This window comes from Pholis gunnellus, assembly GCF_910591455.1.
Source record: "Pholis gunnellus genome assembly, chromosome: 3".
NCBI classification, from domain to species: domain Eukaryota; kingdom Metazoa; phylum Chordata; class Actinopteri; order Perciformes; family Pholidae; genus Pholis; species Pholis gunnellus.
In genome coordinates this window covers 22,387,935-22,405,267 of record NC_136529.1, presented here as the reverse complement: position 1 = coordinate 22,405,267, position 17,333 = coordinate 22,387,935, and the positions used below count along the sequence as shown (strand labels likewise).

The following is a 17,333-nucleotide window of genomic DNA, read 5'->3' as shown; positions in this document are numbered from 1 at the left end:
AAACTTTTTTTTACTGCGTTTCACAACTAAAGTTACTGGTTACTTTAAATATTCTGATGTGATGGAATGCTATAGATTAGCATTCAGATCAGTTTAAAATATGAAGAATAGCTTCACATTGGCCAGCTACAACATTTAAAATACGTGGCACACGTTAGATCAGTGATCTAATTATTTAATAAACAATAATATGACACTGACAGGGGCCATAGCCTTAAATAATGAGTGTTAAAACTTTTCACACTTTCAGCACATTTTGCATATAATATTTAAGAATTTGATTCAACTACGTTTTGGAACGATAGCAACTTACGGAGAGTTCTTTTTAGCATTTCTACTTTTACTTGAACGCGGGATCCTAATACTTCTTCCACTTATTAGCTGCTGCAAATCTATAGAGAAAAGGTTGTTAAGGGGGGGGGGGGTTGAAGTAATAAGTCAGTAAATTAAATAATAAAAATGGGATTTGCATTCACTTATTTTGTTATTCCTGAAAAATAAAAAAAATAATGAATTGTCTTTAAATACCCTAAATGAATTTGATGCATGGTGTAGTCCCACACTATTTGACATAATAAATGATCGTGTTGGAAAAAGGTGTAAACTACATAACTGCAAATAAAATGCATGGAATCAAATGATTAAAAAGTAAGTTTTTAAGTAACCACATGTGACATGCAGAAGTCAAAGGGCGATGTGGTGGAATGCGACAGTTATTTTGTGTAAAAGTGCGGCAACAACATAATGGCGAAGCCTCTCCGCTCCTCTGACAGCCCGGGCTCTGCAGGTGCGCTGGGCGGTAATCTCACCCCGCTGCTTTAAAGTGATAAATGAACGACAAAGCTCCGGAGCCGGTTTGTTCTCAGGGGCTCCGCGCGCCACGCAGGTGAATGGAGGAGTGCGGAGTGCGAGCTCTCTTGTTTGACGTCTCCATGGAGACCGCCCGAGCGGCGCCAGGCTGACAGGCGTCAAGGCTCGGATGAATGGGTGACGTCACCGCGCTGGCGCCTGCCAGTCTGCTCGGGCTTGTTTGGACAATCTGGGGGGAAGATTCGGAACAGAGCGATGCGATCTGAGTGTGCACACAAGGCTGAGCACACACTGCAGAAACATGTGAAGGAATCCGTGAAGCTGCTGCTCACACTGGGCTTCCTTCAGCACAAGGAACCAGGAAAAGGAGAGTCTGTGCTGTGAGAAAAAAAAAGTGCAGTTTGTGAGCATAAAGGGAGCTTTGAGTTAAAAAAAAAAAAAAAAAAGCAGAGATGTTGTCCTGGGAGAGAGAAGTGGTGTGGGAATTAGGTTCGCAGCATATTTTCTAAAACAATCAACAATCTGTCCTCAAATAAATTGAATAAACTGCTAATCTCTTTAGCATTCCACACTGGAATACAAAATACAGTTTTTATTTTCTACACAAACTTCATCACCCTGAACTAATTGAAGTTAACAAAAAGTGAATGTTTTCCCACAATTGTTTGGCCACTCTATGCCACCAATTGTCTTATTTGACTGTACTATTGTCATCCACATCTGCAGCAATTGTGAGAGGCAAATCTGGGGCACCGTGGCAGCCTAATTATCATTAGCCATTCATCCTATTCATCCTGTCCCATCCCACACACATTCTCACAGTGCATACCCCGGCATTCACCACCCCTTAGCTGTCCCCAGGCTATCTACACCTGCAGAGTCCCCAAGCCATGGACAGCTGGATTCCCACATATTACCCATAAAAGACACACATTTGTTTCCATTTGTAACGCCATCCCTCAAACAGATTGTAAATCCCGATAACCAGGCGAGAGCTGTCATTGGCTCAGAGCGCTGTTGTGGACCGACCCATCAATACAAACGCTGCCGTCTCATTGGCCTGCTGTCTTCAAACAGGACGGATCTGGCACGCCCCCGACTGTTGCTCTGCTATAAAGCCGAGGAGGTTTGCCCATGTGGATGTTGCGAACTGTCAACATAATCTTGCCAAGATCTTTTAAGAGGAGGAGAAGCCTCATTGCTCAACTACTTTATTGCATTCCCTCGGCATCTTTGGAAACTACACTTTCTACACTAATCATGAAGGTTGTCGGATCTACCTGCGCCCTGAAGAGCAAGGTCGGCGGCGAGGAAATGGTGCGCTGCCTGTCCGAGCAGAGCTTGAGCATCGCCAAGTGCAAGATTCCGCTGCTGGACGAGCAGATGAGCGCCTTCCTTCACGACATGAACAGCTGCTACAGCAAGTTAAAGGAGCTCGTGCCCACACTGCCCACCAACAAGAAGGCCAGCAAAGTGGAGATCCTGCAGCACGTCATCGACTACATCTGGGACTTGCAGGTCGAGCTCGACGAGCCGGAGAAGAGCCGCCATCACGCCGCCAGCAGCGTAACGCGCACACCGCTCACCACCCTGAACGCAGAGATCGCTAGCATCGCAGTGGAGGTAAACATCCCTTCACATATACTGCAGAATAAGAGCCGTTCAGTGTGATTGTTCGGTGTGTTTGAACGTCAGTACGCGTGCGTAAAAATGCCAAGACCGTGCGTAAACGTTGTTTTTACGCACCGGTTTGCTTCATAGCCATGTAAAGCAGATGTACTAATCAAGCATTGTTTTCCTTTCCCCCTCTGCAGAATGGATGCTCAGACGACAGGATTATGTGCCGCTAAGAGCTCGTGGAGCATCGCACCATCAACCCATAGCGCGCACCGCGAAAAACGAACAAGGCTATCTGATGTGACTTCTCGACCACATCTATTAAAAAATAAACCTTGAACTGTGTAGGGACGTTTCAAACTCCCAATGCTAGAAAAATGACGTTGTGTGGACATCCTCCGACGACAAGGATCTCTGTCACTCAAGGCTCTCGATTCATCAGAGGGCCCTGAGAGAATGAAGAAGCAGACCGGCGGTGTCCAGATCTAGACTGGGTTAGCCGGGGGACCAAGACATGTTCAGTGCAACCAGCATCGCTCGTTGCTTGTAGAGTTTCTAAAGAAAGCTAATGTTTCTGTTACGCTCTTTGTATCTTGTGTAAACCATATAGAGATGTTCAACATTTTGTGAAAGATAAAAAGTAAATTTCTCAGATTCCTGAGCGACAAAACTGTATTGTATATTACAATGCCACAGTATGTGAAAATATTGTTTTCTTACAATGTACCTTATTCGTGTTTTTATTAAAACAAGACAACTATTTTTGAACCAGATCTCATCTGTGTCCTCGTGTGTGTGCGTGTGAAAGAGAAAGTTATTAGTTGCTGCATCACAACAAATACCAGGAGATTCTCAGTTTTGGTTTCACTGAAAACACTAGAAGTTGTGAAACATGACACAATCTGGTGGTTGTTATGGGCTGTTATAGCCGTATTATTCCTGTGATTAATAGCAGACCTGCCCATATTCATAGGAATGGCTTATCTTGATGCTGACCTAAGGGAGTGCGAAGTGGTTGTCAATAAAAAAAATTGCTACACCTAGAAGAAGCTGTTAAGTCTTTGAAACATGAAACTAAAGCTGGAGGTCAATAAATGGCTCCTAGCCAGTTAAATTGGTAATTTGCCTCTCTATGGGTCGTTACCGTATCACATTACCAGAGGAAGTCTCACGTTAAATCGTCAAGTCTAAAGATCTTGACAAATTGAGGCAGTTTGAAATTAAGTTTAGGATTAAATAAAACAATCGCAGTCATGACAAACGTGTTTTTTCCCCCAATACATTCAATTTACAAATAAATTAAATAAGCAAAACAAGATAACTGGTTTATTAGGCAGGACAAGCTGAAATGAAAACGATTCAAAAGTTTGTTTAACTCCATAAAACAGCCATTTAAATATGGTGTTTCGATATGTTATCGTATAAATCAGCAGTTTCAGTCTCTCCCCCTGGCACCGCAGGGGTTAAAATGGCTTTGGCGAGGCGATTCGTTATAAGATTTATTCTGTCTCCCTGGTGCAATGTTTTTCCCATTTCCCTGCGGTGCGATGCGCACAGCTGCAGCCCCGGCGTGGCCAGTGTGTGATTGTGTTTGTGTGATAGCTTTGTGCCAAGGGCAGGGGAGGGCGGCGGGGCCCAGACTGAGCGGCGCCTCGGCACACCTGGGGAAGTTCAGGTTAAATAGCTCCACATTCCTCAACACACAGCTGATTGAAACATTAACAAACAGTAATCCACGGGCCAGGCCGCAGATGGGCCGGGAACCACGCCAACACTCCGAGAGAGAGAGAGAGAGAGAGAGAGAGATTCCCACAGTACAGCCGTATGTTCGAAATGTGCTATTAATATATATACTTCTCTTTTTTCCTTTTTTTGTTTTGTTTATAGAACTTTAACATTGCCTGAGCCGCCTGAGAAGTGCCCATACGTACTTGAATATACATCTTTAGCATATACAATTCTTTAATGGGTTCATTTATACTGAACAAATTATTCTCAGCGCCGAATTTCTAATCACACATAATTATCTACAAATCCCCTTTTTACGTAATCTGGCTGAGCTGTGGAGAAACTGAAGACCAGGCTATTGTGGTCCCCGTAAAACTCGATATTGTCTTACCATTAAATCCCATTAGGACCGTGTCTTGGATTTTTATAGTCTCCCAATGCTTAATTATCATTATTACTTTAATCCCTCAGTCTATAAAAATGAATCAAACCTCATGTCCCTTGCTGCAACTCTCTTGTAGTCAGCGCCCTCGTGCGAGCAGGACGTGAATCTCAGGATTATAAACCTGTATGAGCTGCTGCGTGTGACGTTAGCGGACAACAGCGCCCCCTCGTGTTAATAGTGAAAACATCTGTTTATATGACGTTGGGACTTCTGTATGTCATGTCCCCCCTAAATATTTGTTTTGTTTGTGACAGCTATATTAGCTTACTTGACATTCAAAACACACGGGCATCTAAAAAATAGGATTCATTGTTATCAACTTCCTAGTGTTACATTTGACTAAAGTACTGTTCTGAAGTATAATTTTGAGGTACCTGTACTTTACTTGGTAGACATGTTGTGCTTTGAATTCATCTGCCAGCTACAAGTACTTGTTTCTTTTGAGATTAGATGATGTTAAGCTTTTAAACAATTGATATTTCAGATAAGTTGTTAGCAGTTCCACTTTGTGTTTTCTTCTTTACAGCTCCATAAATCACGTCGATGAACCCTGTGATCTTTAGGAGGCCTGACCTTTAGGAATCACCAGATTAAACTATTAAACTGGCTCCATCTCAACCAGCTAAAAATGCTACAGATTAGGATTAATATTAACAAACCAATAATGACTTAAACGGTAACAGTGGCAGATTATCTAATTCTACTATTTGCTACTAATACTTCTGAGCTTTCACTTGTGTAGAATTTTGAACAGAGGGCTCTTACTTGTAATGGAATATATTTACAGTGCAGCACTCTGCTTCAGTATATTACGTCTCTTCTAAAGTATATATACGCGGTTCTATCACTACCTTTACAGGACGCTTCTTCCACCGCTGTCTGTTTGTAGGTTAGTGCATCACAGTATTTGGGCCTTCATGAGCATCTTGCATCAGTGATTCTGCTGTCAATGTAATAAACTGGCGTATATTTACTGTTGCTAGAGTCAGGCTGGGTAAACTGCAGTCACGAATCAGAAGACAATCAGAGAGCCGGAGTCCAGGGTGTTTAAATAGAAATTTGTATTTACATCAATATCAACAACAGAAAAAATCTGTAATATACATCCTGTAAAATGACAGCTTATTTTACCTCCAAACAAAGAAAAACAAACCAAATGATCTCTTTTTGCACTTCATTCAAACTCTACAAAGTTCCTTTTTTTCATGAAGTAACAAAAGATGGACATAAAAGTTGCTTCCTGACAGACAGAAGAGATATTGATATGTCTTGAAGTGGATTTCATTCCATTGGTATTTCTCTTTCACAGCAAAACATGCCGTGTTGTTTTTTCTTTTCTTTTTTTTCTGGATGTAAAAACGTTCTGCTGTGGGGTTGAGTTTCCAGTACACAACCATCAAATGCTTTTACAGATCTGTGATTTGTACCCATTCACCATCAGACTACGACAACACGTGTCGTTAAAAATGTACACCAGAAACTATACAGAGATGTGGAAAAATATCTTTGGATTGCGCGTGTTGAGAAGGTAGATTCAGCGAGTTTAGAACAACAGTCAAAAGAAAACGGTGTGAATAAAAATACACTCGACAGACAGAGCTGGGGGGGGTGGGACCATTGCAAGGACCAGGCTTGTTGGTACACTGAGGAGTTTGTGTTCCCGTCTTCACTGTACTGCAGACAAAAAAAAAAAAAAAAAAACACAGCTCACATCACACAGAGCCCAACCAAAAAATCATATAATTTCATGTAATCGACCGTCCCGGCAGAATTCACTTCCACCACTTTCCGATAAAACCTCCCGAGAGCCAAAACCTTCAACTCATCAGATACTAGTCACAAGTAAAAGTGCCTCGCTTAAAACATGGAATAACATGACTTTTTGGAAAACTTTTAAAATACAGCATTCAGAAAAATGACAAACAAAGGAAGGAAACCCCGAACACGCCTGCAATATTTGCAAGGAGCATAAAAAACAAAAATCAACCAAATCAGTATTGACCTATGGGACACAAAAATACAACCAGGTCTCATACTTTGTGCAATAATGGGCCTTTAAAAAGCATGTTTGATATATTTTGTAGAATATTTACAATTCATATTCACAGAGGACATTTGAGACATCTAATACTGCAGTACCATTTGTTTGCTTATAACAGGTGTCATGATGCTCAGTTACAGTCTAAAGCATAGAGGCGAGAGTTATTGCTCCGATCTGCATAACATAGTTAACTGTGCTTATAGCTTCCGACGACTTCAAGAATGAGGCGCATTCCAAAGGAAAACAAAGAAGAAAAGAAACCCATCGTTGTGAAGGCATTGAATCTCTAGTAAGGCTGTAATGATGAAGAAATATTGCATCAATCGTTGTTCCACACAGAAGCTTCCAGGTAAAGTGCAGCCACAGCTAGTTGTACCATAGTCCCGTTCTGCAGCCCGGCCGTGATGCTGACTACTGCCCGACAGCTCCAGGTCGTTCACGCTCACCCACACACGCTGACGTTTTGGGGTTTTGTGCATCACCTTAACAGGGGTACAGTATGTGAGGCGTCGGTTGTCCCTGTAGCTCGCTTCCTCCAGGAGGAGCAGTATGTTGTGCACAGTCTCCTGCGTCATGTTTTATGGTGGAGAACTCCTACTACCTGTGTTTGTCTGTGTGTGTGTGTGTGTGTGTGTGTGTGTGTAGGTCCAGCTCTTCTCAGGGCTCAGACTGCTCCGCCACAGCTGAAAGGCTCCAGATTCTCTCATCAGCCACAGGTCTTCAGCAATACTTCTGCAGAGAGGAAAACAGTGAGATGTGCAAATTGTCCTGAAGGTTGAAAAAAACTGAATTTTCCTTCCCATTTCTATCATATCTCAAATGTATTTAAAAACATGAGTTGACCTTCACATAACTCCTGTGACAATGTATTACCTACCTGATCAGGCCCCATTGGCATTCTGCCTATTCCCATGGGGTTCATGCCTAATTGGCCTTGCATCTGGCCTTGCATCTGGCCCTGCCTCTGGCCTGGCATTTGGCCCATCTGACCCGCACCGGGTGCCCCGCTGACTGGCCCGGGTCCACCCATGGAGTTGTTCATCATCATGGGTCCAAACTGACCCTGGTTGCTCTGCTGGGTAAACTGTTGCTGGGGGTACGTGCTGGAAAAACCAGAAAAAATAAAGTAAGTAATTTACCGTTGCAACTTTAAACGGGAAAATGATGTATTGAGTATTGTGCTAAAATGGTCATGCTTAAGTACAAGCACTTGAATAATTGGTGACTCTACACAATGTAGTTGAAGGAAGCCTGACGCTACATACCTGCTGCGTGGCATGCCGCCCTGTGGCCAGCCTTTCATGTCTCCTGACTGGTACATTGGCCCTCCCTGTGGATTGCCCTGCATCCCTGGCATCATGGCGGTCTGTGGAGGACCTCCCATTCGTCCTTGCATCATGTTTGCTGGCGGGCTGCTTCCTGGAGCCATGAAGGATGGGTCCCCCTGCTGGTTCATCCCTGCAACAACAACAAGAGAACAGAGAGTCACGAGTGTGACACTCAAATATGGAGGAGGAAATGATACAGAGCTCTGTCTCAGTCAACTCACCATAGTTAGCTCCATAGTTATAGCCCTGCTGTCCAGGCTGGTTCATGGGGGGGCTTCCGATGGAGCCGTCCATGCCTCCGGGTGCTGTGACGTTTGGAGGGCTGAAGCCTCTCGCTGCTACCTGGCCCTGCCCCTGCTGCTGCTGCTGCTGCATCAGCATCATCATCCGCTGCCTTCTCATCTGCATGGTCATCATCTCCCTGCTGCGCTGAGCCATCATCTGGGCGTTCAGGAAACCAGGCTGCAGACCAACATCAATGTTTTGATCACAATCTCACAAATGGTGACCTGGCTGATGTTGTTAAAAAGCAAATGCACACTACATTAGATGTGAGGAAGTGCTGATCACGTACCTGACCAGCCATGCTTGCAGGCTGCATGCCGGGCTGCATGCCAGACTGCATGCCGGGCTGCATGCCGGCTTGCATGCCGGATTGCATGCCGGCTTGCATGCCGGCTTGCATGCCGGGCTGCATGCCGGGCTGCATGCCGGGCTGCATGCCGGCTTGCATGCCGGCTTGAATGCCGGGCTGCATGCCGGCTTGAATGCCGGGCTGCATGCCTGAATGCATTGCAGGGCTTCCTCCGGGGGCCTGTTCCATCTTCAAGACTTGTCGGGTCTGGTTCATAAACTGCCAGATGAGACAAGATTAAGCGTTAAATATGCCAGTTTGTTTGCCAACTTAAGACACAAGCTGACCTGCTCACTTTTTTAATACAACAAGGATATTTGGGTCTGTGTGATCACCTGTTGTCCTTGCAGTCTCTGCTGCAGTTGCAGTCGGAGAGGCTTGGTGGCAGTAATCATGCGAGGTCGCATCATGTTTGCACGGGGGTTGCCCATACCCGCCATGCCAGGGAAGCCCCCCGTCTGGCCCACTTGATTCATCATGGGGTTGAAGCCTCCAGGAGACTGGCCTTGCATCGTGTTGCCACCATAACCCGGCTGCATGCCCATAGAGGAGGGCCCTGGGGGCCCGGGGTAACCTTGGGTATACATGGGTTTTTGGTCCATGCCTAAGGAGGAGCCTGGCCCAGGGAAAGGCTCTGATGGTGGGCCCCGGCCCTGGCCTCGATCCGGGCCCTGCTGGTGGCCTTCGGGTCTATGGTTCTAGGGTACAGAGAAGCTGCATGTCATGCTAGTTTGGACGAGTAAACTTTACTAATAACACAAAGCCAGATGAGGGTATCGATGTAATTAAACTACAGACAGTACAAAACATTTGGAGCTTACAAACATTTACTGCAAACTAAATTTGGGCTCATGTCCCATTGGTGCCAGCACTGGTAATGTGTTACTATTTCCTACACAAAATATTATGTTTACTGTAGTGAGTGCTGTACCTGGCCTACTATGTCAGGGATGCCTAGGGCTCGGTCTATCTCCTGCAGAGCAATGACATCAGTGGTATTGAGCAGAGAGTCCAGCTGGTCGAGAAGTGCCCGTTCATCACTCGGGCCCTCGCTGTTGACCCGGGGCCCCAGCAGCTCCTCCAGGGGGTGCCCAAACTGGTCCCTAACACGACAAACCACAGTGGAAATGTTAAATCACTTCAAGGAAACGAGACTTCGGTCACTAACACCATTAACACCAGCTTCTGGGTTTAGTTTAGGGATAACCATAATCTGAGGGATAGTTTGGATGTTTTGAAGTGGGCTTGTATGAGGTACGAGTGAACAGTAGGTAATAAACTGACTATGGATACGTACCCCATTCAACCCCACTTCAAAACATCCAAACTTTCCATTTAAAGTCCAAGTTGGGAAACATTCAGAGGGATAGAGTTGGGACCGGTGCAGAAGGTTTACCTGCTTGTTTTAGTCTTTGGCCTGTCCAATCCCATTGCAGAGTCTGGCCAGGACGGGGACTGAGGTGGGGGCCCATGTCCACCAAACGGGCTCATGCCCATATTGGCTTCATTGGTACCTGCAGAGATGAAGATGTGTAGCGTATGATCAATATAGAGTGGATACAATGAGTCAAATTAACCACCAGTCAGTTCACAGAAAATAATTGCAATTCAGATAATTGTATTACTTTATCATATTAAGTACAAGTACCAAACATTCACTTGTTTCAGTTGCACACACCACATGAGACATACCCATATCCATGAGCTGCTGCTGAAGCATAGACCTGGTTTTCCCGGGTACACTGTTGGACCGGTTGATCATGGGTCCTCCCATTGGACCAGAGCGACCCATGCCAGGGTGTCCTGGTCCGGCCACGGGGCTGCCGCTGGACCTCGGCATCCCCCAGTCCGCTGGCCCAGACATGGGAGGCCGCTGGGGCATTACCATTCCTCTGCCCATACCTCCTGATCAACACAAACACCATGAACATTTAGTGTTTTCATCAGAAAGCTTAGCAACACACTTCTGTACGTTCATAGATGGTGGGTTTAGCTACAAAATGAAAAGAAACAAATATCCCCATGCGGTCTACTCTTAGAAGTAGAAAGCCAGGCTGTGTTGGGCATGCTAAGAAATAAATGTTTAAGTTACTTGTTGGGTTGCCCCGTGGTGGACACACACCCATGCCCCCTGGAAAGCCATTGGGAACAGGCCCAGGTCGAATCGGAGCATCCATCTTCTCTTGTTTGACCAAAGTGGGACAGGGAACATTCCGTCTCCCAGCCAGGCCTCCTCCTCCTCCTCCTCCTCCTCCTCCGACTACTACTACTGCTCCCTCTCCACCCATGGGCTTGGCGTCCATGGACAAGGCTCTTTGATAGGCACTGCGCTGAGCTGGAGGCATGGGGCCTCTCTCCCCATCTGAAACACACACAATACCAACGTTGGATTACACACCCTCACACATTTAGATTGTCAGACCAGGACTGCCCCTGACAAGGAATCCTGTACAGTGCGATACCTCATGCAAGACTTAAAAAAGTCGAAAAAATTATCCGACATAACATGAAGGCTGTAATGCATATTCCTCTGTGTTTTTCCACAGTGAGCGAGATTTGATCATGATACTCAAATAGACTGACTTACCATGCAAACTGTCGGGAACGTTTCCCTGTTTGTTTCCCGCTTCCTTCCCTGCTCTGGAGTCTGGTTCTGGGTAGAAGCCAGGGTTGTTCCTCGGGACACCCAGAATGGTCTCCAGGGTTTCCGCCTGAACCATCGAGACACAACAACGATCAGACAACAGTGTCCTAGTGGGCATTTCCAACTACATCTAACAAACGTTTATTCGAACGCTTTACCTCATCTGTCGGCTCCAACTTGACCTTCCCATCCATGCAGTGGGGGTCAGAGCTGGTGACCCCTGACCCCTGAGGTCCTCTCCCCTCCAGCTCCTCCTGCTTTGGCTTGACATCCCCACTTTCCTTGGAGTCGTCCTTATTGAGGAGGTAGTGAAGGAGGGCGTGGGGCTTCTCCTTCTTGGGGCTGTGCTGCTCCTGCTTTGATTCGGATCCCCTGACCCCTCCAGCGGCTGCAGGCCCCGGCTCCGGTGCCCCCGACTCCAGGCTGCTCTTCCCGGTGGCCTCGGCTGTGATGCGAGCCACCTCGTCGGGAGTGTTCCCGTTCTGCAGAAGCTTGTGTAGGATCTTGTGCTTCTCCTGCAGTGACTGGCTTGTTAAATGTCCTGCGGCGCCCGAGGAAGACACAGCGCCGGGTTGCCCGCCCGTAGAGGAGGACACTCCCGTCGAGGAGGAGGGGCTGGTGACCCCGGCGGTTCCGTCTTTAGCCTCGGGCGTGGAGCCGGGCCCGGAGCCTGGCGTGTGATTAGGCGGCACCAGGTCATCTGTAGGGGTGATGAGGAGCTGCAGAAGCTTCTTGTGGCACTTGGTGTCAGGGACCCGTCGGTTGGATTCTCCCCCGGTCGGTCCCGCCTCTCTGCTGGCCTGGCTGTCTGGCTTGTCAGGAGGGCCCTCGCTGGTGGGGGTGTGTGGATTCTGCTGAGACTGCTGCTCTCCTCCAGCTCCCAGTGAGCTGCCCGGGCTCTTGGAGTCGGAGTAGGCTGGGAGGCTTGGTTTGCAGGGTCCCCCTGCTGCATGGTTGGTGGAGTTGATGCTCGGGGAGCTGTCAGGCTTGTGAGGGGGAGGAGAGGTGAGGGGGGAGGGCATCGGATTGCCCACTCCCTCACTAATGGCTTGGAGGGCATTCAAGGAGCTGCTGGAGAAGGTGGTCCCTCCTCCAGAGTTACCAGGGTGACTGGAGCTCATGGGAGAGTTCATACCTGCAGAAGACACAACCAGATACATGTCACCTATCCAATGTAATAACACAAGTGTCACAAAATGTGAGAGTCAGGAAGCTGTGATTGTGAAATGTTTGGATCATACCTCCGGGAGAGAAGGGGCTGGCACCCATCTTGGGGCTTCCTCGGACTCTGGGTGAACCCATGATGTTGTGTGGGGGGCCATTAATACCAGGACTGGCCTGGGGGGGACTGGTCATTCCCATCCCGTACCCTCCACCTCCATGGAACTGACCCATCTGCTGATGTTGGTGCTGCTGCTGCTGCTGCTGCTGCTGCTGGTGCTGCTGCTGGTGCTGCTGCTGCTGCTGCGGATGCATGCCATGGTGGCCCATCTGATTCATGGGCGCCATTTGGTTCATGGGAGAGCTCATTGGATGCATGGAACTCATTTGATTCATTTGACCCATGTTGTTCACCTGATGCATGGAGTTCATTTGATTCATCTGATGCATGGGATTCATCTGGTTCACGGGGTTCATGCGGTTGCCCGCCGTGTACGGAGGCACTCCTCTTTGTGGCACGTTGCCCTGCTCAGCCATGCCGTAGCCCCTGTTCATGCCCCCTCCTGGGCCCATGTTCATCGGTTGGTTGGGGTTGTTCACACCCATGTTTTGAGGCCTTATGCCTCCACCCTGGTTTCCACGATAACTATTCAGCTCCCTACAAGGGAATACAGCAGATAACAAAAAATGAAAACAGAACAAAGTTTAAGCACGTACAACACAATACAACCCCAATTTAGGAGAAGTAATTCCTGAAAGTTGCACCTTTGTAGCAAGTGTGTGGAGAGGAAAGAGTGCGGTTCATTGGTGCTGGGATTCCTGCAGAGGTCGCTTCTGGTCTGGGCGGTGACTGGAGTACCATCACAGAGTGAGAAACGGTAGAGTGGGGTCTCCGCATGGCCAGTATGGAAAGCTAGAGTAGAAAAAAAGTAGAATTAAGAACACGGGACAAAGCATGCGCAACATGAAAAAGAAAAGGCTTATAAACAGCTGTCCCAGGTTGTGGCAGGGACTTAAGCTGAATTTCGATACAGTTGGTTAATGCTTGCTGTTCTGTACTGTGAGTGCTGGGAATAGGCACGGTACAAGCTGTTGCTCAACCTATAGTCGCTAATGTTGGTAATAAATAAAACTGCCATGTAGCCTCCAGTGATCACCGTCTGAAAGCTGTTAATGTGAAGCTGACTGAATTAACTCGGCAATTACAGTTCGGTAAAGTGGATCAGAGGCTGCTGTCTTTTAGAGGAGTAAGAAGAAAAAGACTGTGGAACAAAACTCCAACCCACAGAGACTCGTACATCACACAGGAGTTACAACAGTATGGAAAAGTAAGTGGAGAGATTAACAATATTGTGTTTTCTTCCTGCCACCCCATAAAGTCAAGGGTGTTATTCAATGCATCTTACAAATCCGGTAACGTTTGCTGTTGTACTAGAGATGACTCATTAATGCTTTGAGCCTCTTAATGATCTAGCAAGGGCCGTGTCCCACATACCAAACGTCTTAACGAGGTGACTTGTGTTCTGGTACATTCCTTGTAGACTTTTGTCTGTGTAGCCTTCTTGACAATGCTCAAACCTGCCCACCAGATACCTTTAATAATGGCTCATGCCTTCGCCAACGTTCACGCCCATGCGGAAATAAAGTTGCTGTGGCCTACAACTGCTAATGTAGCTACCATTTGTGGTAGCGACTGAGTGGTAGTGACAAGGGAAGGTAAATAAGAATTACATACCATCTTGATAGTGCCGTTTGTAGGACCACGGTTGTCCCTCGCTTCGATGGAGGAACATCTGCATGCAGCGCCTCACCAGGTCCTCCCAGCCTGGACGCATCGTGGTGTTGAGAGAGGTGTGCTGCTCGATTTCAATCAGCTTACCTGAAACAGAAGACGCACCGTTGGGATTACAGAGAGGATAATGGCCAGTGAACTTTAGATGCAGTGTGTATGCCTAAGGGAATTAAGAATCTATGGTGTACATCGCTCAATATCTAAAGTGACATGGCTTGAAAGGTCACATTGTCATATCAGCACACATAATGAGCACGAGTGGAGAATTTATATTTTAGTGTTGATTAAAAAAAAAAAAGAAAACAAAAGGGCAGAAGTACACAGAATCCCCAACAAAAACATTTCCAATAGTAGTGACACATGTATACAAAATGAATACATGAATTGGAATGTAGTTGCATTTATTAGTCATAGCACAGTGGAAACTTACCAGACAGTTCGTGGCGTGTGCTAAACCTCTCCGTCCTCTCTACTGCAATGATGCGTCGTGCCACACAGATCATACATGACTGCAAATCTAAAAGCAAAGAGACAACGCAATGTTAAGTCCTCATTGGACTACGCTGGGGGGACAAAACGGACATGGAAAAAATCTGGTGCGTATAGTATTATTAGCAACATTTATGCACACATTGACCAATAAATGCAGTAGAAAGCATAGCCAGCCACACACTAAGTGTAAGCCAAGAACGTCTTGACGTTTACCTTCTCCCTCCTCAATCATGGCCCGGGGTTGAGTGAGGGCAAAACACTGCATGGTCTCATAGCGCTGGCCCCCGGGCCTCTCTTCTGACAACCCATGACTCTGACCGTGAACAAAGTTCACCAGCATTCGACAGTTGAAGGTGTGGCTCTTCTGCCGGGGTGCTTCTCCACCCCACGATGCCCCATTTGGTGCTAATGAAGAGAAATAGGCAACAGGTTCGAATAGGCATACGCATGTGTGTGTGAGAGAGTGACTGTGTTTGAGCGTACATCTAGCTATGTGTGATCTTAGATGTATGTTTAAATCCATCACTCACCATTAGACTTGGGTAGATTCTTGTGGAACTCCTCCCTGTCCTCGTCGTGGATGATGTTGTACACGCTGGTGTTGATCAGCTCCTCCTGCTTGTACTGCAGGTACTGCGTCACGTTGTCCGACACAAACACGATGTTGCCCTCTCGGTTAACCACAAACAGAAAGCCGTCCAAGGCCTGAAGACAGCGGGGCCACAACAAGGGAGAGATGAATGGAAGAAGACTTATGAATAAAAATAAGAACACTACATTTACCATATTTGGCTACTAATGTTTGCCCTTCTATAAACCAGCTGAGACATTTCTATCAATGACAGGGAAGCACCGGTCCAGCATATGGGAAGGCAGCTAATAAGTGTTGTTTTTTTGCTCCACAGTGATTTTCCCTGAGCTGACCTGTAGGAGCAGCGGTCCCAGATGGTCCTTGTCAATGACCCCTTGACCAGTGGAAGACACGTCCGCCTTCTGGACATCGTCATCACTGCAAGAGCTCTTTCCTGAGGACAGATGAAGCACATCACACTCCTGATGAAGAGGATTGTCATTTTACAGCAGCTTTCTATGTCTTTGGATTTGTTATATTTGGTACTTTGCATATTGCAAACAGTTTCCATGGCGTAACTCGGGTAGAACAGCTGCTGTTCAGAAGACCTTTCCTTTTGAGAAGTGCACACGACCTGTTAAGATGTTGTTTTATTGTGTTTTTCCTGATCATACACGTTTTCACGACGACCACTCTATGACGTCCAGTTAGCTGTGGGAGCTGCTTCCTTAATACCAGGAAATAACATGCATTTGTTCCAGGCCAGCAGGTGGCAGCGTGAGTCACGGATGAATGACTAGCATGCCTTTCTATTTATAAAATCAGCATGTGTCTGGGGCTTTGTTAGATAGCTCTCTATATAGCAGAACCATCTGTGGCGAGAGACACCGAGCAAGACGACAAATAATATGACTCTGGATTTCATTTTATTTTTTCCCTGTATGAGCAAGCAGAGCCGAGTAAAGCAAGGACTGACATAAAAAAAAAAGGAGACACTGGGACAAAGAGCAAAGATGCGTAAACACAGGGAGGGAAAAGGTGTGTTAAATGAACAACAGACAGGAAAGAGAAGAAGAAGAAAAACAGAGGCCCTCCATCAGTCCCCTCCTGTAACTATGGCAACCTCACGGCATAACACCGGGGCCAGCAGTAGCCAGCTGTGACCCTCTGGATAGATTCCAATATGATTACCCTGTCTCTTCCTTACCCACTTAACCTCAAAGATCTACTCTCAAGCGAGCTCAAACAGTTGGAAGAAAATAGATATTCTTTTATCCAATCATGTCAACTGTGCAAAACAATTGGAAAAGGACCGACGGGTAGGAGCGATAAGAAGCCTGATTTCTGAGTCACCAGAGTCATTTGTCTCCCAGAGAGAAGCTCGGTCTGGCACTAACAGATACTCGCTGTCACTGACAGCCTTGAGCCGCGACCACCAAGGACTGGTCTCAATTACTGGTGTTCGTTTACCCCCAGCAATACGAAACAGCCAAACGGGCTGTCAGTGTGAAGCAGCCTGGCCGTGAACCAAACACTCCACTTCATCACCGGCATCATCTGTCCTGCAGCAGGGGCGCTTCGCAAGATCCAGTCTAACTCAATGTTTACTCCCCACAACAAATACGGGAGAAAAAAAACAAATACTATCTGAATAATAATAATAACAATATGATAAATGATAATAATGTGTGAGTGTATGGGTGTACTTTGGTGGTACCTTGCTCTTTGATCTGTCTGATCTGCCTCACGGTCTCCTTGAGGATGGCACATTTGTCCGGCTTGACGTTGAAGCTGTCGATGTTGGAGAGGTTCGCAGAGATGAGCTCGGCCAGCTCCTCTATGTACTTGCTCTCCTGTTCCCTCCGACGCTTGTCACACCTGCAGGGGGGGGGGGGGGGGTTTAGACACGTTGCCGTACGGCTCGGATGCCTCCGATATTTTTGCGAGCAGCAGACACACGTGTGAACCAGGGAGGGGGGGGCATGTTTGGGTTGCCGGAGGTAGCATGCACTTGCTGACATTTACACCAAAAAACAGCGGTGGACAAAGTGGAATGTTGTATGATCGATG

At 46.8% G+C, this 17,333-nt stretch overlaps 2 protein-coding genes across 2 annotated transcripts in view; one reads left to right on the top strand and one right to left on the bottom strand.

Moving 5' to 3' along the window:
• The first annotated feature begins 1,963 nt into the window (after positions 1-1,963).
• Positions 1,964-3,200, top strand: id1 (inhibitor of DNA binding 1, HLH protein). Its single transcript, XM_079186515.1, has 2 exons — positions 1,964-2,433; positions 2,625-3,200. The coding sequence occupies exons 1-2, from the start codon at positions 2,071-2,073 to the stop codon at positions 2,658-2,660; spliced, it is 399 nt and encodes a 132-aa protein (XP_079042641.1). The 5' UTR covers positions 1,964-2,070; the 3' UTR covers positions 2,661-3,200.
• Positions 3,201-5,645: 2,445 nt separating this feature from the next.
• Positions 5,646-17,333, bottom strand: part of LOC306715993 (nuclear receptor coactivator 3-like) — a 28,957-nt gene continuing 17,269 nt past the window's right edge. The window contains exons 3-22 of the mRNA XM_079186510.1: positions 16,981-17,141; positions 15,617-15,717; positions 15,223-15,397; positions 14,906-15,097; positions 14,631-14,717; positions 14,144-14,287; positions 13,174-13,321; positions 12,489-13,066; positions 11,406-12,382; positions 11,191-11,314; positions 10,696-10,965; positions 10,296-10,508; positions 10,000-10,117; positions 9,535-9,706; positions 8,939-9,301; positions 8,544-8,822; positions 8,191-8,431; positions 7,907-8,099; positions 7,519-7,744; positions 5,646-7,373 (exon numbers count right to left, since the gene is read on the bottom strand). Coding sequence (XP_079042636.1) covers positions 7,362-7,373; positions 7,519-7,744; positions 7,907-8,099; positions 8,191-8,431; positions 8,544-8,822; positions 8,939-9,301; positions 9,535-9,706; positions 10,000-10,117; positions 10,296-10,508; positions 10,696-10,965; positions 11,191-11,314; positions 11,406-12,382; positions 12,489-13,066; positions 13,174-13,321; positions 14,144-14,287; positions 14,631-14,717; positions 14,906-15,097; positions 15,223-15,397; positions 15,617-15,717; positions 16,981-17,141 — 4,774 coding nt within the window. The 3' untranslated portion in view covers positions 5,646-7,361. The remainder of the gene's footprint in view (positions 7,374-7,518; positions 7,745-7,906; positions 8,100-8,190; positions 8,432-8,543; positions 8,823-8,938; positions 9,302-9,534; positions 9,707-9,999; positions 10,118-10,295; positions 10,509-10,695; positions 10,966-11,190; positions 11,315-11,405; positions 12,383-12,488; positions 13,067-13,173; positions 13,322-14,143; positions 14,288-14,630; positions 14,718-14,905; positions 15,098-15,222; positions 15,398-15,616; positions 15,718-16,980; positions 17,142-17,333) is intronic.

What these genes read in the sequence shown, in the direction of transcription:
- id1 (XM_079186515.1), top strand. Translation starts at nt 2,071, where the DNA reads ATGAAGGTTGTCGGATCTACCTGCGCCCTGAAGAGCAAGGTCGGCGGC. An exon ending in TCGCTAGCATCGCAGTGGAG is followed by an intron (nt 2,434 to 2,624) that starts GTAAACATCCCT and finishes CCCCCTCTGCAG; the next exon opens with AATGGATGCTCAGACGACAG.